Source organism: Alosa alosa, chromosome 1, assembly GCF_017589495.1.
Source record: "Alosa alosa isolate M-15738 ecotype Scorff River chromosome 1, AALO_Geno_1.1, whole genome shotgun sequence".
In the NCBI taxonomy this organism is placed as follows: Eukaryota; Metazoa; Chordata; class Actinopteri; order Clupeiformes; family Clupeidae; genus Alosa; species Alosa alosa.
In genome coordinates this window covers 23,188,834-23,210,744 of record NC_063189.1, presented here as the reverse complement: position 1 = coordinate 23,210,744, position 21,911 = coordinate 23,188,834, and the positions used below count along the sequence as shown (strand labels likewise).

Genomic DNA, 21,911 nt, shown 5'->3' with positions numbered 1-21,911 from the left:
GTGGTCAGATCACACATTGCTATTTTGATTCCACTGTAAATGATAATACCACTGTCAAAGAAAACCATGGTCAAATGCGCAGTATAGCACAGTTATTTTAAGAGTACACTATCAAGAAGTCTATCCTGTGATCTGCTTAGTAGCGAGACCTTAGCAATGAGTCTTTGGCAATGCAGTGCAAAGACTGTGCTGGCGTGCTTGGATTGAATGTCCTTAGGGTTTTTATTCAGTCATTCGAATGTTATTGGGGTAAGTGTTGCTTTTCTTGTTTTCTTGTTTGCAATTGTAATCCCTGGCCTTGTCAGTCAGCACTGGGAAAGTAAATGACCAAGCAAGACCTTGTTTTGTTGTTGTCTACGACTTTAATTACAAGGTGAGTACAGACACGTCGCGTGTATACTCTGCTTGTCACAGGCACACCAGTTTTAGCAAAGCAAGCTTTGGTGAAATCCTCCTGTAGCATAGACAGTCACACATGCAGGCAATGTGAATGGGAGATGGCTCTCTCATTGGTTTACTGTAATCGATGGATACGCCCCAAAACACACCCATGATTAATTAAGAAACGTAAGAACTATCATTTTGAACTGTGTGCCTGGCATCTGATCACTTATCCCACCGTCAAACTAACAAAAGTAGACTGGATATGCCCTAAATACACTTAAACCATACTTTTCAGACCATGCTTTTAGACCGTGAAAATAGGGCCCACTTTGGTAGAATGAACATTACAAAAAACAGCTATGTCAAGTAAGTAAATACTGTAAGTAATTAAGTAAGGAAGAAAGTAAGTGTATATTTATATAGCACATGTTTCAAAGTAAACGTAAAGGTAGATCACAACTGAAAGTTTTAAGCTCACAGACAGTGATAACTTTGGGATGCTTCCAGCAGTTCAGACAAGCAAATGTGACACAGGGCTATACTGAAGTCTGCACAGGACACTACCAGTCTATCTCGTGCTCGCTCAGCAGAAATGATTCCTTAACCTACAGTCTGCTTAAGATTCTGATACCATCACCAACTGCTCTCTCACGCACACGCCCAGTAATTCTGAGTGATTACAGCACTGTCGCCCTCCGAGGCATCCTCCTACTCTTAGATCTGGACTACACAAGCAACTGTTCGTTAGAAACTTGGTGCATTATGGACCCCCTCAAGCATGTTGCTCCAAGGCAGCCTCCAAGGCAAGGTTCTGTTGACCCTTGACCTCTTGTCTTTGTGCCCAGTGTGAGGAAATAAACACAGAGCGCACACCAGGAAGCTCACACACAACTGAACAGAAAAGAGACTCCTAAAGTACACTGAGATTCTATAGTACACCTGAGAACCACAGGGACAGAATGTTCTTACTGACTGTGTAGAATTGTCAACTTAACATGGAAAGTTCTAGTAGCTCCACAAGAAATAAAAACATTATCTTCTTTATCAGTAGAAAAGCCAGAACTAACTCAGTAGAGCATACATGTAAACAAATAAAAATAAAAAAGATCAACATGCTATGAGTATCAACATGTAGGCATTCTGTAGACACTGTGACACACACAAACACAGTCACATACAGAGGTAGTCATACCTGTTATAGAGTAAGATATCTGAAAACCATACCTGTTATAGAATAGGATATCTGGAACCCATACCTGTTATAGAGTAGGATATCTGGAACCCAAATCTGATTGGACGGGAAGCGCAGGTTCTGTACTCCTGGATACTCATCAACATTCCAACTCAGGTAGATATCAGTCCAGTACTGCAGATACGCGCCCGCGCACACACACACACACACACACACACACACACACACACACACACACACACACACACACACACACACACACAAGAGAAAGAGAGGAGAGAGAGAGAGTAAGAGAAAATAAGGGTGTGTTAACACAGCATGCATGCAGTTATAATTACAAAGGCATACTGATGTGAAATGACTGAGAAAGGAAATAGAAAGTGGTAATAGGCTTTAGCTGATGTATATGGTTAATATAATAACCCTGTAGCAATGTGATTTTGCTCCAGCTGTGTTTTGCCATCCGTTAGTGTGTGTGTGTGTGCGTGTGTGTGTGTGTGTGTGTGTGTGTGTGTAGCATGAAGTGACGCAATTTCAATTTCTAATGCTGTTATTCTCTCTAGGGTATGGCCTGTGCAAGATTAGCTTGAAGACAAAACACACACACACACACACACACACACACACACACACACCTCAGTACATTTATATAGTCTCAACTGTAATGCTCTTATTGAAGAAATAAGCTTACCAACTGCAACCAGGCGTTTGTGATCAGAACCTGATTCTTTTCATCCTAGAGAAAGAGAAAAAGAAGAGTCAAAAGGAGGCAGAGATTGGAGAAGAGGATTTCTGTGAAGGATTAATACAACACAAGCCCATACACACTCTTGGTCTCTCTCTCTTACACACACACCACACACACACACACACACACACACACACACACACACACACACACACACACACACAGCTGGGATCACAACAAAAGTAAGAGTTCCTGATCTTCCAGGTGGACTTCACTGCTCTGTGACGCTTGTTGCCGCGCTCTCAAGAAAATCTTACAACCTTGCTATGACGATGGAACCAAGTTTACCGTTTCTATAACTAAGGTTTCACTGCATGACAAGTAGAATGTGTGTGTGTGTGTGTGTGTGTGTGTGTGTGTGTGTGTGTGTGTGTGTTTATTTGACTTGGCCTAATATTTGGCTTGGCCTAATAAACCCATCGACACAATTCTTGACAAGTTTAAAAGGCCGAACTAATTATGCTGCTTGTCTTGGCGTCCAGGGGATGCGTCCAGGTGCCCTGCGGAGTTCACCAGAGCCACACTTCACAGCTCAGGGACGGCTGGAAGCCACTGCAGGCCTTACAGCCTGAGAGAGTGCAGCTTTTCCTTAAGTTACCTAGTACAGCAGCAACTGGCTAGCACCTCGCTAACAATTAGTTGGTGTGCGTTACCAGAGGCAACAGAGTACACAGCTTCATTACTTGAGTAAAAGTACAGATACCCTTTGCTAAATTTTACTCAGGTACAAGTAAAAGTACAACAGTCAGATGTCTACTTAAGTAAAAGTACTGCAGTACTTGTTTTTAAAAGTACTTGAGTATCAAGAGTACAAGAGTAGCCTACATTTTCAAGATCTAGCCTACAATATTGCATTACTACTGCCACACACCACTACACTACCTCTACACACCACTACACTACCACCACTACACTACCTCTACACACCACTACACTACCATCACTACACTACCTCTACACACCACTACACTACACTACCTCTACACACCACTACACTACCACCACTACACTACCTCTACACACCACTACACACACCACTACACTACCTCTACACACCACTACACTACCTCTACACCACCACCACTACACTACCTCTACACACCACACTACACTACCTCTACACCACCACCACTACACTACCTCTACACACCACACTACACTACCTCTACACCACCACCACTACACTACCTCTACACCACCACCACTACACTACCTCTACACACCACACTACACTACCTCTACACCACCACCACTACACTACCTCTACACACCACACTACACTACCTCTACACCACCACCACTACACTACCTCTACACACCACACTACACTACCTCTACACCACCACCACCACACTACCTCACACACCACACTACACTACCTCTACACCACCACCACTACACTACCTCTACACACCACACCACACTACCTCCCCCACACACCACACCACACTACCTCTACACCACCACCACTACACTACCTCTACACACCACACTACACTACCTCTACACCACCACCACTACACTACCTCTACACCACCACCACTACACTACCTCTACACAAGACATTCCTTCACTGTAGTCGCTTGCCACCCTTGAAACCCATCATCCCTTGAAACCCATCAAGTCACTCTTTTTTATTCCTGAAGAAATTATATCAATGATCCAGAAATTACACATTTACCATTAGCATGAGGATGACTCAAGGTGGAGTTTCTACCTAAATGACCCCTTTTGAAATATTTAACTAAAGGAGCCATGGGGCTCTATCTTGCACTTTAGCGCAATTGACTTTGCGCAAATCGCTTTGTGGGCAGATCTTGGGCGCTGTTTCTATTTTACCGGCGGGATAATGACTGTTGCGCCTGACGCAAATCTAAAATGGGGTGGTCTGTAGTAGCTACATTATTCTTGGGTGTGCTTTGGGCGTAACGTGCAATAAACCAATCAGAGCGTCATCTCACATTCCCTTTAACAACAGCCACGCTTGTTCCATAGCGGATTGCTATTATGATGGCAGATTTGCCAGGCGCAGCCAGGAACGGTTCACAGTGCTAGTCAGTTGGGAACAGTTTGCTATTGATTTTTCCTCTTGACAAAATGTAATACAGAAATGTCACTTTCTGATGTTTTGGGATCACTCTCACTGAATCACGAGGTTATGAATGCATGGTGATATTTTTGCAATGTAATCTAACATATAAGATACAGATAAGCTCTCCTCTCCCGTGCTGCTGCTGGGGCATTTGGGTTAAATGGCATCGGCATGCAGTTCAACATCACGTCTCATTAAGTCCTCTAATATTTCCTAATTTATGTCATCAACACATCCGTGATTCGTGGAAATGTGTTCGCTAGATTTATACCTATTTTTTCACATAGGACACCACACTGATTTCACTCGTGTAGCAATATTTGTCCTTGTAATTATGTATGGTTTGGAGAAATGGGAACTGCGTCGTATAGATGAGAGGAGCAAAGTGCATTGCGCAACACAGCCGCCCAAGCAAGCGCTCCTGCAGGTGTAAGCTACGGCTGTATCTTACCAACAGGCAACTCAACAACGAGAAACAGTTTCCAAGTTGACCTAACTTTCCAACTCTGCACAGTATCCCGTTAACTGCATGACAGTGGGCTATTTACAATATTTTATGTAAAGTAGAGTTTGTAAACACGTTATCATCAACTTAATGCACGCACAACTTTTGTTTGAGCAGGAGAGAAAATAACAATGAATGGACGCAGCAACTACAGAAATTGTAGCCAAGGCTACTTGCTGCTTTCTTTTACTGTCAATGGTTGCTGGTTAACAGCACATAATAAGCTTATTTAAGCGGATTCATAAACTCAAGACTTCAAGGCCATCATGGATATAAAATGTTTTTTGAAAACAACGAAAGGATGGAGGGAACATAGCAAAGTTTGGAGTTATTTCAGATGGACTACAACAAGGTAGGCAAAATTGTGGTGCTTGTCAAAACCTTAGCGCAGCTGGAATAATGCTTATAGGCTGATGTTAAAGTGCACACGATGTTTAAAGCCATACACAACGGTAAATTGGAACAAAACTAAAGGTAACTTTAGCCTTTATAGGGCTGTATAAAGTTGTCCAAATGAATAGGTCGTAATTAGGCGTTGTTGTTGTAAAGATATTGCATGTAGATGTGCTATATAGGCTACTAAATATTTAGTTGACCAATGCACGAACAAAACCGGGAAACAGACAAATATTATCAATGCTTTGAATGTTTCCATCTGTGCACAGGGTGTCTGTAGATCGGTGTGCATAGCATTCATTCCTGCAGGCCTGTGGCCATGCATGCTCTTTAAAATAGCATCTGAATTTAGCCACTGACTTTAGACCAGGAGGTTCCTGGTCTGTGGCGGAATTGTTTTCTGAAACTGCAAAATATCAACAGGGACCGCTTTTGCTGGAACACGCCCCCTTTTTCGCTGAAACGCCCCTGTGGTATACAGGTACCTGTGGAGGGAAAATTCCAATATGCGCTGACTGCAAAATAGGAAAGACAAAAGCGCGAGTATACAAAGTCAATTGCGCTGGTGTGCAAGATAGAGCCCATGGTGTGAACATGGGCGGATTATGAACTTTCGGGCCCCTGGGCCCAGATGTATTAAGGGCCCCCCACTTATTGTCGTATATGTGGGAGGGGGGGTTTGGGGGTCCTCCCCCAGAATTTTTTTCATTTTTCTGATGTGATTTCCTGTATTCTGGTGCATTTTGGGGATGGCCAATACTAAATTCAATCAGATTCATAGCCTACATCCTGATTTGTTGATATTGAGGCAATGATTCCATGCAAAGGCTTGGGCTTCAGGGCCCCCTGACCCCTTGGGTCCCTGGGCCTGGGCCCGGTAGGCCCGTGCAGTAATCCATCCCTGGGTGTGAAACATTGCGAGACTGATGCCTCAAAGCTTTAATATCTGATATTATACTGAGCAGTCTCAGTCAGACTGAGGATGTCATTTTTAATCCAACTAACTAAACTGTTTTTTTTTTAACATATTTGATATTGCCAACATTATTACAACCACACATCCACAGGAAATCATGTGGATTAATTCATATCACAAAAATAAAAAGACTTGAATATTTGTTAATGGAATGTGGGATGTGAAAAACACATTCTTTCATGTATAAAAGATGGAGGGGATGGTGCATTTGTTGCGCTGAATATCTTTATATCTCATTCTGTGGCTAAAAGAAACTCATTACCTGTCAGTGGGTGAGCACCTTTCATTCTCATCCAGACAGAATCCAGTTACTGGCCTCGCTATGTTGCCTCAGCTGGATACATATGGGCTAAGATAGCAACACGTACTGAGAGTATTGGATTCAGAACTTATTTTATATACATGTGGTTTATGTCCTGATGCCTCTAAATCGGATGATAATCTGAAATGGTGGTACACCAGTCTGGTGGAGATCCATAAAAATAAAGGGTCATCCCAACGTCTTGGTAAAATGACATAGACGAGTTTCTGGATAGTTTAGGTGATGGACCAAAAATGTTCTTTTTGATTTACTAGCTTTTGTTCTCATTGTCATGATAGTTTGCTCTTTGATTTATTTGGTTGCTATTGTACACCAAACATGTGTAGCTATTTTTCACAACTTATGAAGAAATCAGTTAAATCTAGTCATACCTGCTTATTTGGATCTGACTAACTTTGATGAAACAATTTTATAATCATTTATATTTTGTGCATTTCCCAGTGGCAGTATTTGATTAAATGTTCCAGCCATAAAGGGTGAAAAAGGGGACTGAGAGAAAGTGGAATAGAACATTATGTCCAATATTCCAATATGTGGTTTAATGTTCTGCATTATGCCCAATATTCCAATATGTGGTTTAATGTTCTGCATTTCTCATTAGTGGTAGTCACTTTGACACTAAAAGTATGATTCTATGTAATGACTGTATGATATCTGCACTGTCCCTGTGTATATCTGTGTGTAACTGTATTTAGAGATAAGCGGGAATATTATGACTTTGCAGTGTTTCACTGCTCTGCATGGCTGCGTCAGTAGCTATCTGCTCCGGATTGCCAGGTTGCCACTAATCAGAGTCTGATTCAGTGTAGTCCATGTAAGATGGGATGACCAACGTCATCTCCTGTCAGCCTGGAAGGATACTTAAACCCTAACTATTTCAAACTATTTAAAATTACCATCAGATTCATTGTGGTATCAAAATTACCATCATTACTAAGAACCTAACATACACAGATCACGTGTGTGTCCATGTTGAGGTCCCTCACACAAACAGCTGCTGCTTCAGGACTGAGTAGCAGGCATCTGTGTGTGTGAGTGTGTCTGTGGCTCAGTCATGCCCTGAATGGCCAGTCATGGACAGAAGTCACAGATATCAGCACTATTGCCGGTGATAAACAGAAGTTCTGTCTGTTCTGGTGGACTGACGTCAGGGCAGTGAGATGATGATGGCCACTGCAGAGAGGAGGAGGATGAGGAGAAAGGTCACGGCGACATTCTGTCCCTGCATCTACACAGGAGGCATTTCTACACGCATGCCGGAAACTACAACAGGCAACAAGGAGCCTCCTTTGGATACACCAATAGCACAGATGATTCACCAACATTCAGGCACACCGAGACACAAAACTACACACATAGAGTATGCACAGCCAATCTGATCATACAAACACACAAACTCACAAACACACACGCAGTCACACATAAAAACACTTCCACATGACTTCAAATGCAAAATGGAAAAAAGAGAGGAACAATTACTAATGCCATTCCTTTCATCTGTAAGCGCATGAGGAGACGGAGATTAGCACAGTGTGTGTGCATGTGTGTGTGTGTGTGTGTGTGTGTGAGTGTATGTGTGTGTGTGTGTGTGTGTGTGTGTGTGTGTGTGTGTGTGTGTGTGTGAGTGTGTGTGTGTGTGTGTGTGTGTGTGTGTGTGTGTGTGTGTGTATCTGTGTGTGTGTGTGTGTGTGTGTGTGTGTATGTGTGTGTGTGGTGGGTGTGTGTGTACGTGCGCGCGCATGTGTGTGTATATGTGTGTGTTTTTATGCTCGGTGGCCCAACAAATTGAATCTGTCAACTGGAAAAAGCCTAAGAATTAACATGAGGAGATTGCAGTGGATAATCCTGCACTCTGGCTGTCAGTAAATGTGATGAGATGTGATGTGATAACGGGGAGTCAGAGGCCTGCCACTCATCATGGCACTACAACCAGGCTCTCTTATTCTCCCGGCTCCCTCCACTCATCTCCTGGCTCGTTCTCTCGTCCGTGGTGCCCCTTTCTCCCCTCCCTCCCTCCTCTTCCTCTCATCCTCCCAGCCTATTTCTTCTGTCCTGTCGCTCCCTCGCTCTGAGTATTAAAAATGAACACTGAACAGATTGGCCAATATGTGTATTTCCTCGAGTGCATCTTACAACCCAGTGATCCCAAACTGCTGTTAGTGAACTAAATACAGCATACAAACAGAAACGTACACAGTCACGGATACACACACACACACACACACACAATGTTTAGGAGTGAAGAGTGCTGGATGCTACTTGCACACACACACACACACTTTAAGACACAATAAGACAACACAATACACAATAAGACAAACACACAAATGCCAACGTTCTGCTTCAGAGTAAACACAGGTGTTTAGGACAGTGGAACACCACAACAGCTGCCTCCTGCACACTGATGAGGAGGAAGTGATGCGTTCAGCCTTCCAGCCAATCATGCAGAGCCTTGAGCCACCTTACCATCTGGGCACTTCACAAAGACAGAATGACATACACACACATACATACACACACACTCTTCCAAAGACACATAAGGACATGAATACAAGAGTGTAGCTTCCATACAGACATACACACAGACACACACACACACACACACACACATACACACTAGAGTGCGGATCGGGCCGCAAATTTCTGTCCGAACCCGGCCCGAGCCCGACGCAGATGATGCCTCAGTTATTCCCATGCTAGTGATTAAACGTTCACGTTTGTGGATAGCCTGTCTTTTTAGCCCATTAAACGGAACACACAACAAATTGTCTACAGAATCAGATGAGCGTGCACGCACGCAGGTCACACACAGCGCACATTAACACAAGAGGCCCAAGCAAGCATAGCCTAAATAGAATTCTTGTCTTACCATTGACGAAAAAGTCTTAAAAATGAACTGCAACAGTCGTTGAAACAACAGTGCCTCTGTCACTGATCCATATGCAGCATCGACGTTAACTGGGGCAACTCGAGGAAATCCTCATCCAGTTGAACGAGACGACCTTATAGCCTACGGGTAGCCTATATGTCTTTACCACAGTATGCAACGCAAATAATCTTAAAATCTCCTGATAGGCTAACAGCTTTTTTTAACGTCACCCAAGACTGTGCTTATGTGCATATGTGCGATGTGCATAACCTTTGTTTATGTAGTCGTGAGACGTGACAACGCGTGTGCATTTCAGGCGGCATGCCTGAAATGCGTTGTCATGATAAACAAATCTTGCACACAGGAAGAAAGCTATTACAGTAGGTCTTTTTTACATTTTACTTTATTCTCAAAAAACAAACGTTTGCATCATGTAAAGCAGACCTGTTGGTTACCCAACATAATGAGGAATTTAAATGTAAAGCTTCCAATGCATATCGCCCCCATGTGTCCGAACCCGAACCGAACCCGACTACAATTTCTAAATATTTGTCCGAACCCGACCCGACCCGTCGGGTCCCGTCGGGCTCGGGTCGGGTAGCCACACTCTAATACACACACACACACACACACACACACAAACACACTCAAACAAACAATAGCATTAAAGGATTATGCCATACAAACACATGTGCGCACACATACACAGACCATTAACATGTGGTGTGCACCCGCGGTGTTCTAGTGGGGAGTGAGGGTGATGAGAGGAGCAGGGCGCACTATGGTGCACTGTATCACTGCCTCATATTGCATTTCCATGCAGAGGGATCTGAAGTGGGCGGCAGTGCCCTGACTGAATGAAATGGAGACTCTGTCTATGTCTGAGAGAGAGAGAGAGAAAGAGAGAGAGAAAGAGAGAGGGGATGCATCCAGGTGACTTGCGGAGTTCACCAGAGCCACACTTCACAGCTCAGGGACGGCTGGAAGCCACTGCAGGCCTTACAGCCTGAGAGAGTGCAGCTTTTCCTTAAGTTACCTAGTACAGCAGACCACCGTAATGCATTAGGCTAAATGCTGTGTGTGTGTGTGTGTGTGTGTGTGTGTGTGTGTGTGTGTGTGTTCGTCTGTGTGTATTACACTGGGCACCCCTTAAAAGTGTTTCCTTCTCAGTGATTTCCTGAGGGTGGGCTCTGATGGTACATGACTTTTTGGTAATTAATATTTTACAGACGTAAACAGAGACTGAGATCCCCTCTTCCTCCACACACATAAATACTTACCACATCAATGATCTGCAGCAGAGTCAGACCCAGCTCCACCACTATGGGGGCAGAGTCATTCTGGACGGGTCTCTCTAAACGATTATAGTTGGATAACAGATCATTATACAGCTTTCTCTGATACTGTCCTTGCCATGTACCTGAGAGAGAGAGACAGAGAGAGAAAGAAAGAGAGAGAGAGAGAGAGAGAGATAGAGAGAGAGAGAGAGAGAGAAGTAAATAACTAATTTATCATTAATGTTTAATAGACAAAATAAGAAAATGGGAGAAAGAAAAATGTAGGACTATTCTGGGGTCCACTGCCTGAAGCTATAGTTAAAACATACATTCTGTATAAATCTCACATCTAACATGCATATTTACTCATGTTTATTTTTACACATGTAATGCGTTGATTCTTTATGCTCTAATAACCTGATCATGTCTGTACGTAAGATGAGGGTTAAGCATATGCGCTGTGCATGAAACCTTCACTGTGACCAAAGCTCTGAGGCACAACACACACACACACACACGCACAAACACACACACACACACACTATACTTGCACACTATACCTGAAATGTACAGAAAGTGTACACTATTTAAATACAACCTCAACTGACTGTTCAGATAAAATAAATATTTCAATACAAATGCTGATGCAAGTATACTTCAATCTGCTTCTAGCATCTCACTCGTCACTTGGTATAACACAAAGTGTGTAAAACATGGTGTAAAAATGCCTGTCACAGACTACAATTGATCACTGTGAGAGCCCAAAATGGTTGTTTTAGTATTTCTTAGATCCTGCAGGATTCGGGATATGAGTCTAATGAGTAAATTCACACTCATATCCCGAATCCTGCACTGTGGCTGTACATCTAGCAAGTCAACAAGGTGAAGGAAACCATCTGATTCCTGAACTCCAGAACGAAGACATAGACGAAGACGTGGGTGCACCTCGAAACGTAAGTCCTCTGCATGTTGGCACCTTAAAAAATAAAAAACTACTTTACATCTGTGTTGATACGGTGAATTGCGTCTGTCTATATGAAGTAGTCCTCTCCCGTTGATGCACCAGACTGTTCAACACAGAAGCACGGAGGAACAATTCCTTTCTTCCTGATACTTTCTGTCAGTGGAACGGGCAGTGCTAACCATGGTGAGAAGAGATGCTGTGCCACTGAAGCCGTTCTGCATGCACTCAGGTGTAATGTTAAGGAAGGGGCCAATAGGCCCCGGCCGTGGTGCAACTGGCTGGGGCACCTGCACCATACGCCGGCGACCCGGGCTCGATTCCTGCCCCGTGGTCCTTTCCTGATCCCCCCAGACTCTCTCTCCCACTCACTTTCTGTCATTCTCCACTATCCTGTCGCATTAAAGGCATAAAAGCCCAAACAAATATACTGGAAAAAGGAAGGGGCCGACAGGGATGAAAAAAGACACGAGAGAGGTGCCGTGGCGGAGGAATCCAATGGGTGTGTAAAAGCCAGAGAAGAAGGAGCAATTTCTTTTCATCACAAGATGTAACTAAATTGTATTGTTGTTGGAGCCCAAAACAGGGTGAGGACAGAAGTTCAGAATTCATCGGTGGCAGAATTGGTGGAGCTTGTCACCTTGATACCCCAGCGAGAGGATAAAAGAGATGTACAGGCTGGTGAGGGGAAGAGGGAGGCGGCATTAAAGTGGAAGGAGCATATCAGAAGAGCATGGGAAAGAAGGCTGGAGAGCCCTCTGGGACCGGATGAAAGCTGAAGGATGAGGTGTGAACAGATTTAGCAGAGAAGCAAGTAAGAGGAGGAAAACACTATTGCTTGTCAGGAATCTGACGCTTGGGAGCGGCCTGCTGCAGGAGATGATTACCGTAGATAACGAGTGAATAATAAAGATGTATTACACTGTCTAAGACCTACACTTGGTGAGCTCAGGAACAGTATTGCACAAGATTTTACATGTATTTGTCCCATTCCCAGCAGAGACCACAGTGCACTTGCTGAGGGAAGTCAACCATGTAAAAAGATCGTTCCTACTAACAGGCCAAAATGACATGCAACAACCTTCTCAGAACAGGCCCAAGGTTCTTCTGAATTTATGATGGAAACCTGGATGAAACTGGAGGTGCAATTTAAATTCGCAAACAGTTTGCAAACAGTTTTCTGTTTGCCTTGAATTTTCCGTGAGTTTGCAAACAGTTTGAAGAGGTAGTTCTCTTCTGGGAGCTGGACAGAGAATTGGCGTTGAGATGGAATGTTTCCACAAAATCATTCAAATGAATCTGTTCAGTCAAACATGTCTGCCAAGAATGCTCATCTCTGTTCAAGGAATTTGAACGCATGTCTGTTGTTTACAACTACTGGTAGTTTCAAGGATTGAAGTTGTGTGGGTAACAATGAAAGTGAAGTCAGCAGACTCCAACAGCTTCTTCAGGTAAAAGGTGTTACGTATAACATGTTATGATACCATATGGATGGAGAGGGCTAGTCCAGTCCAGTGCTAGCAAGAACCCTTTTTCAAAGTCACTGGGTTTGGGAAAACATGGTGAGAAACCCTGACAAACAGATGCCTCCTCAGTGCTTTCTTTCTTTCTGATTGCATGATGTTGTGGGCAGTTACAGTGGGTGGCAGGGGGACCACTGCTCTATCACCATGAGATGACCCCAGAGTAATGGAGCAAACCAGAAATGAGGAGGCGTGGCTCAAACAGCAGACATCCTGAAACCAGAACAGGGACCAGTGCTGTGGAGATGCCTGTGTTTCCACTGATGTCATGCTACATATGCACAGTGGTGTTTGTGTCTGAGTCGCCCCAATAATGACGACTATGACAATACTGATCCTCAAAATGGACAACCAAAAAGGCTTTACATGGTCTGGTATGAGTGCCACAAACCTCACTGTAATCTATCCTCCCATGACAACAATGCTAAACTCGAGCTTTCATCTTCTTCTGAGCTTTTTATCGATGTTTTATTGCCCCAGGCTCACATCAGTGAGTCAGCTGATTCCTCTGGAGACGACGCAGAGCAAAATGATGCATGTTCATTGGATAAACAAGGTTTAATAGGGTAATCACACTCCTCTGCAGCTGTGATTATGCTGTAATTGCCGTGGCGAAGGTGAGTTTGATTGTCTCGGTGTGGGAAGACCTGGTGTGTTTCTCAAAGAGAATCGTTTAGATACGCACAAGTCTTAATGCTCAGGGGAACCGGCTCTCCAGCCTGCTGCAGCTGTTCTGTTAAGACTGCGGCGCGCTTCATCCAAACCCTCTTCCATCACACGTGCTGCTCTATAGCTGATGGCCTCAGACAGAGCAGTTTGCAGATGTCCATCCTGAGAGTGCTCAGGCATCCCGTCTAGATGTAATGACTGATGCCCCTCCAAAGAAGAAAGTGAAAATGAGTTCTGGCATCATTTCAGCTCTCTTTTTCTTTCTCCTTCTCCCTTTCTCAATCACTCTCTGCTCAAACCCAGACAGGGATTATATACCTCTGTCAAAGATGCAAAAGTGGATCTCATCAATTAGATGCCCTAGCACACATCAAACATGGACACAGACGCACGCATCTAAACGTGTGCCACACTCATCCCTCTCACAGTGCCACACTTTGACAGGCGGACATATTGTCTCCTCGTACTGAGCAACTCGCCTTTGATTCTCATTACGTGGACGCAGGCGGCAGGTGGCAGCCCACAGCAGAACAATCCACAACTCCCAATCAAAGAGCATGTGCAGATCTGCTCCGTGTGAAGGCAGGCGCCGTGTCTATCCTCTCTAATGATGAAGCGCCAGCACTGATGAGGGACTGGGCTCATTCACTTCAAACAGCCTATTCTTTTTCATCTCTATCGCTCAATCTTCTTTCTGTCATCGAAAATAAATGAACAGTGAAGGAGCCACAGACCCTAAGCTGGGGGGAATGAGAATGGAGATGGGGATTTGCTTGTTTGCTCTGCATAACTGACAGGTGTTGTGTGTGTGTGTGTGTGTGTGTGTGTGTGTGTGTGTGTGTGTGTGTGTGTGTGTGCGTGCGTGCGTGTGCGTGTGTATGTGTGTGTGTGTGTGTGTGTGTGTGTGTTTGTGTCTGTGTGTGATCATGTCATGTATCAACCATTATCAACCACAGATTAACTGTTTCAGGTCAGCAGGTTAAGCACACATACGCACACACAAAGATGATCACGTCTCTAGTTTGGCTCAGTTGTCACAAGGCATCTACAGACAACGTCGTCTCCAGCCCCTACACTTGGAGGACCACTCTCACAAAAGAGTCTGTGTTTCTATCACACTCATCTCTTTTGAGGCATGAGAAAGAAACAGAGATAGAGAGAGAGTGAGAGAGAGAGAAAAGAAAGGAAAATCTTCACGTTCCAACAGAAATCCCACTCCTAATCTCCCATAAAACTTCTAATGATATAAAAGCTCCTGCGTTGGACTTTTGGTGTTGGATTAGGAGGAGGCTGATTGGAGGGGGATCCAGTGGATCTGGACATTAAATCTGAGTAATGAGAGAAAGAGAGAGAGAGAGAGAGAGAGGCTCCCACTAGGGAAAATCCCACTGTTGTTAAGTGGGTCAGCCTGCTCTCAGCCGGGATTGGCTCTGAGGCCAGATTAACAGGGATGACCGACCAAACATTTCAAAAGATGAATGAGAGTGGCTCCATCCATCTAGGCCCCTAATAGAAATGGAGGAAGAAAAAAAACTGAACGCATTTATCCAGTAAGACTTAGATGCCACATACTTCGAGGTTGCTAGAATGCTTCCTAATCCAGCTATGTTCTGCATTCTAGTTATATAGTTCTTGTACACTGTGAAAAGGCATTCTCTCTATGTATGTATGGATGGATGTCCATGTGTACTGATACTAAAATGTAGGATTTATTACTGACATAATTTAAATGAATAAAGAAATGTTTAAATATTGAGTCTGACCTCTGACATACAGTGTTAGTGCAGTTGGGGTAGTAGTCGTATATGAAAGATTGGACACCTGTCCTTGGTTATAATCTTGATTACAACCCTTATGTTGTTTGATTGTATTCTACTTTACTAATATGTCTGCTTCCTGATGCATTAAAGTGCTATCATATTTTGACTTACTCTTATTAAGAAAGAGATAAAGTCCATGTTTGAATGTTGATTTGTCTCTGTTTTGGGAAGAATGGCTAAATGTCTGTATATTCTTCTGATTGGTAAACAGATATCATGCTGTAATTATGTAATGCTGAGGCTTAGTCCTAGAAATGATAGAACATTTTGTGAGTGAGCAATCGCTTTAGCTATGACACTCAACCTCTGGTACCAACTCAGCCTCTCTGCGCACAGGCACCTCACTGTTGTTGTGGTAGATAGATAGATAGATAGATAGATAGATATATAGATAGATAGATAGATAGATAGATAGATAGATAGATAGATAGATAGATAGATAGATAGATAGATAGATAGATAGATAGATAGATAGATACTTTATTGATCCCCAGGGGAAATTCAAGGTCTCAGTAGCAGACAACACACACACATTCCCTAACAGCAGAAAAAGTAATTAAAAGTATATAATATAAAAACACAACTAAGCAATAAGGACAGTAGAAGATAAAGAATATACTAAATATACTAAAATACAAATTATACTAACTAACACTTAATCTAAATCAATTCTAAAAACAGTATCCACATAGTGGTGATTAATCAATCAAGAGGTGCTTGCAATGACTGAGACAGGGACTGAGCCTGTGATTCTCTGTGCATAGTAAAGGTAAGGTAAGGTGCTCTGTGTGAGTGAGTGTCATGGTGATAGTGCAATGGTGATAGTGGTCATGGTGATAGTGCAAATGAGTAAGTCTAACAGTGCAACAGTGCAAGAATAAAGTCTATATATCTATATATCTATATATATATAACTATTTTAAGAAAAGGTATAAGTGTGGCCACAGTTCGGCTGTGGCATGGAGGGAGGGGTTATGCATATGTGCTAATGTGCTAATATAGCACGCAAACAGTGAGGCAGAAAGACAGTGGTAAAAAGTGGCTAGTGGACAGACAGTATCCAAACATGGAGGGGGTGAAGAGGCAGACAGACTATGCAGAGAAGTCTATCTCTCCTCTTCCCTTAAGTGAAGCATTGAACAGTTCAATGGCCCTGGGGACAAATGACTTCCTCAGTCTGTTTGTTGTGCAAGGCAGTGAGCGAAGTCTCCAGCTGATCAGGCTCTTCTGCTTAACAATAGTGCTGTGGAGTGGGTGACACTCATTGTCCAAGATGTTGATCAGTTTTTTCAGGGTACTTTTGTCAAATATTGAAGTGATGCACTCCAGTTCACCTCCCACTACAGAGCCAGCTTTCCTTACCAGCCTGTCAATTCGCCCCACATCCTTCTTCTTTGTGCTTCCTCCCTAGCATACCACTGCATAGAAGAGGACGCTGGCAACAACAGACTGGTAGAACATCCTGAGGAGCTTGCTGTACACATTGAAGGACCGCAGCCTCCTCAGGAAGTACAGCCTGCTCTGCCCTTTCTTGTAGAGTGCATCAGTGTTGGCTGACCAGTACAGTTTATTGTCCAGGTGGAGACCCAGATACTTGTAGGTGCTTACCACCTCCACATTGACCCCATCAATGGGGACTGGTAGCAGAGTGAGCTTAGACCTGCGGAAATCCACCACCATCTCCTGATCTTTGAAGTATTGAGTTGAAGATGATTGAGTTTGCACCATTGCACAAAGTCCTCCACCAGGCTCCTGTACTCCTCCTCCTGCCCGTTCCTGATACACCCCACAATTGCAGTATCATCAGAAAACTTCTGCATGTGGCATGACTCGGTGTTGTAGCAGAATTCAGATGTGTACAGGGTGAACAGGACTGGATAGAGCACAGTTCCCTGTGGCGCTCCGGTGCTGCTGATCACAGTGTCAGAGAGACAGTTCTTCAGTCTGATGAACTGTGGTCGCTCGGTCAGGTAATCTGTAATCCAGGTTACCAGGTGAGCGTCCACACCCATCTGCAGGAGCTTATCTGGAGGGATGGTGTTAAAAGCAATTGAGAAATCAAAGAACATGATTCTCACAGCAGTTTTTCCCTGAGAATGTGTCCTGTGTAGAAGATAAGTGATGGCATCGTCCACACCCACTTTCTCCTGGTATGCAAACTGTAATGGGTCTAGTGCATGGCGTACCTGGGGTCTGAGCATACCTAAGCACCAGTCGCTCCATGGTTGTCTTTCCGACTCTTGTCTTGTAGATGAGGCAAAAAAAAATAAACTAACCTAGGCCTAAATTATATTATATATGAAAAATATTTCTTAAAAAGTAAAAGAAACAAATGTATCATTAAGTGGTAATACGATAAAAACACTAAATAGCTAAATGAATACCAGTCTTTTAACTTAATTATAGGCCTATTTTGTAAATGCTTGACGGACTGGATTAAACTGCATAATGGACAGCAGTTTGCCCACCTCTAGTCTAGATTATCCTAGAAGTCTCCAGGTGTTTTTTATGTATGTAATGCTGACTGGGAGTTCGCAATAAACACAATATGACTTCCATCACAAAAACAATCGCCCTGGAATTAATCAGTACACATGCTGGAATGTGTTGCTGTAGATTACACCAGTGTTTCTGCACTTGTGTGTGTAAATGGTGACAAAATGACCAAAAAGATTATATCTGAACTCTGAATTTATAAGTAGTATAAGTGTGCATGTGTCTAAATGCGCATCTGGCATGTGTGTGTGTGTGTGTGTGTGTGTGTGTGTGTGTGTGTGTGTGTGTGTGTGTGTGTGTGTGTGTGCGTGCGTGCGTGCGTGTGTGTGTATTTATGTTGTTTGCATGCCGTTAGCCACAGGCTTCTTCCTCTCACCTGAAGGCATGACAGACTCTTCTGATTCTCAGAACAACACTATCAGCCACAAACACAGAGAGACTGGGGTCCCTTCAGGTCTGTTCATCAGACTTGAAGAGAATGGGACTGCAGGGAAGTCCTGCATACAGATGAGTATATCTCTCTTCCCCAGTACTCTACATTTCTGACATGCACACACATTCTGAGCCACTCGGAGGACCACAATTTGCATAAATAAGCCATCACGTATTAACTGTTACAACTTGCATTGAATTGTTCATTTTCCCTTTTGTTTCGTTTGAACAGTACTATAGGTGCTATTCAAAAGCTCTGCTTGTGTGTATGGCTGTGTCTGCCAGCTGGACATTTTGGAGTGTGTTTTTTGTATGTTGTTTTATTTATTCTGGACAGATGTAAGGCAGACATGTTAAGTGTTGTTGACATCTTGTTTCTTGTTTTATCCGAGTTTAAGCCCACATAGCGCATGCTCACTCACACATAAAATGCAGGACTTAATGGAGCATGTTAGTGTTTTGGGGTCCTTTCGCTGACAGCTCTCATGAACCCGTGCAAATCCACACATCCACGTGCCTGAGTAAAGCTGAACTCAGACAGTCCCTAATGCTCAATGCTTTTACAGTCATTTAAGAGTCATAATCCGGCAGCTCAATTCTGCTACATTCTCAATTCTACTATAAATGTGTAGAGTTGGCGTAATATAGTTTGCTTTAAATACCGGTACCGGATCTTTAAACAAATTGTGCAAACAGGTTGCCGCTCATAACTATAGTTGATATGGGCCTTTACTGTAGTCTAATGATAACCATAACAGCAATTAAGAAGGAATAAATGCCTTGATGATTCAAAGGTGTATATGTATAAGGTTAATTGCAACAGCTCTTAAATATCAGATGTTTTTTTAAAAAAAGGTTTAATTTGTATTGTAAGCACACATGTTTACTAAACTGCGCTCATTGTAGAATATTCTGTTCTCGTTTTAATTTAGTAAAGTGAGTACACAATTTAGTAAAACGAGCACACTATTTACTAAAATGAGTGCACTATTAACTAAACCAAGCACTCAATTAAATAAAATGAGCACACTATGTAGTAAAATGAACGTATTGTCTACTAAACACACAACCTAGTAAAATGAGAGCACGATTTAGTAAAACCAGTGCACAATTTAGTAAAATGAGCACACAATTTAGTAAAACACATTCTCTCACAAAATTTTGCAATGACACCTCCCGGGTTCCGTAAGTTTGGGGTTCAGTAAGATTAGTAAAAGAACACCTTGTGATCCTAACTGAGAGCAAAGACAGACAATTTGTTGTATATCAGAACATAAAAAACATTCCAACAAGCCACTTTCAAGTCTGTTTTTTTGAAAAAGGAAAGGGAAAAAACAATGACATAGTGCAAATTTGCCTCCAAAGTTGTTGTTAACAAAGACCCCCTGTGACAGGCTACCCCATCCCCAAGGTGAAGCGATGGCTGAGTGCCTGTCAGACCTGTTTGCTGCTTGAATTTGTCAATGCTGACATGAACAACGACAGTAATCAGACTACTGAGGGAAGGTGTCTCCCAAAAGGTTCTCCAATGCTTTGCCCTAAAAAGGTAGTTGCTTGAGACTGTTTTCAAAGGACCACACTATACCAGGTTGAAGCAGTTTGGATACCATTTCTTATGTCAAGAAGTGCATTTTAAAGTAACAGTTTGTTACTTTTTGAGGTTTAACAGATAACTTGTTTTGAAATGATCTTCAAACTCATTTTCATGATAAGCCCATGGTCATGTGAAGGACAGGTAAACACTCCTGTAGTTTGCAGGCTAAACTTGTGTCGCTCTGTAGGTCAAACCATGACATTAAAAAAAGCATTGGTTTTTTTTCAGTGTTGCATGTTGGTGGTGTTTGCAGGGGATCCATGTATTTTATCTAGCTTGTACGTTTAAGACTTAACTCATTTCTGCTGCTTTAAGTCTTTTCATCAAATAAGACGTTGAGAGGAGTAGGTCAGGATTTGAATCCAGGAGGCAATTAACACGGGATGTAATTTAAAGTCACATAAGTTGATGAAATGTGCAGTGCACCCATTTGGGCCTGACCCCTAAACATTCCTTAGCAGAGTCTGAACAAAGGATATGGGTTTACAAAATAAAACCCGTGCTGTAAGGGCTAAATTGTTATGTTTCCATAACCTGCTAACATGTTAAATGTGACATTAGTCATTAAATGTATGCCTTATAAATCCTACCAGGATGTCACAAATGAGTTCCCCCTTTCAACATTTTCAAATGTAGCCTACTGAACTGTTGCATCTGTTGCCTGTACAAAATATCGACGAAGCAAGTGATGCTGCGCATTTAATGATACACGGGGATACATGTCAAAGTTAGTTTATCCATTCATCATACAGCCTGTGGTCTAACAACAACTCACTACTGTTGTCAGTCTTGTTATTAGTCTGACGTTCACAGACAGCATAAGTTTGCGCGCAACAGCTGAATGTGACGAATGTACATGAGAATGTATGCACACAGATTTCGCTAAAACGTTTCTTCCCGTCACCAGCCCGTGTTGTCACGAAGGCTCACTAGTTCTGAGATTTTCAAGCACGCCATGCACCCAGATAGCACACAGAGCAGCCATCCATCCCATGCACTCGTGTCTGACTGGGCCAGATGTTCACGAGGAATTACTGGGTCGGGGTGCTAGAAGGCAGCGCGCTCGCCCGTGCTTGCGCCTGCACACAGACAGAGAGAGAGAGAGAGAGAGAGAGAGAGAGAGAGAGAGAGAGATGCACGGGGTTGCCAAAAAAACGATTTTGCTATTTTCTTCTGTTATTTAGAAAACAACTGTGGTTTCTGTCGATACATGACCAAATACACGACTAAATATTTAGCAGGGCATTTGCTTTCCCGTTGTCAGTGCGTTAAACTAAACAAGAGATAGAAGCTGTTCCACAAAGTTTACCTGCAAGAAAATAGTCAGCTTGTTGTTAATATACTTGCACAGTTCAGCTGCTGACATTTATTCATTTTGAGTGTGCTATGTCCGTTCACGCCAGGTGGGACACGTTCTCCTTTGGACACTCACCTCGGATGCAGAGTGATGTCCAAATCAGAATGCCACCCAAAACTGGAAATCCCGCCAACTTTAGGTTTCCCATCCTCAAGGTATGAAATGATGGTCCTCTGATAAGCAGTCGTCAAACTTCCATGCGATCAACATTCGAAAGTGTGGAGAGGGAAGTGCGCGCTGTACTCCTCTTTTCTCTCCCTTTCCCCTTTCTCGCTGTATATGAGTGCTGAAGTGAGAG

General features: G+C 43.1%; 1 protein-coding gene across 2 annotated transcripts in view; it reads right to left on the bottom strand.

Moving 5' to 3' along the window:
- The window catches only part of chrna8 (cholinergic receptor, nicotinic, alpha 8), a 37,877-nt gene extending 15,966 nt beyond the window's left edge, over window positions 1-21,911 (bottom strand). For both annotated transcript variants that reach the window (XM_048251959.1, XM_048251966.1), the window contains exons 1-4: window positions 21,689-21,911; window positions 10,765-10,904; window positions 2,268-2,312; window positions 1,641-1,750 (exon numbers count right to left, since the gene is read on the bottom strand). In XM_048251959.1, the coding sequence (XP_048107916.1) occupies window positions 1,641-1,750; window positions 2,268-2,312; window positions 10,765-10,904; window positions 21,689-21,761 (368 nt within the window). In that variant the 5' untranslated portion in view covers window positions 21,762-21,911. The remainder of the gene's footprint in view (window positions 1-1,640; window positions 1,751-2,267; window positions 2,313-10,764; window positions 10,905-21,688) is intronic.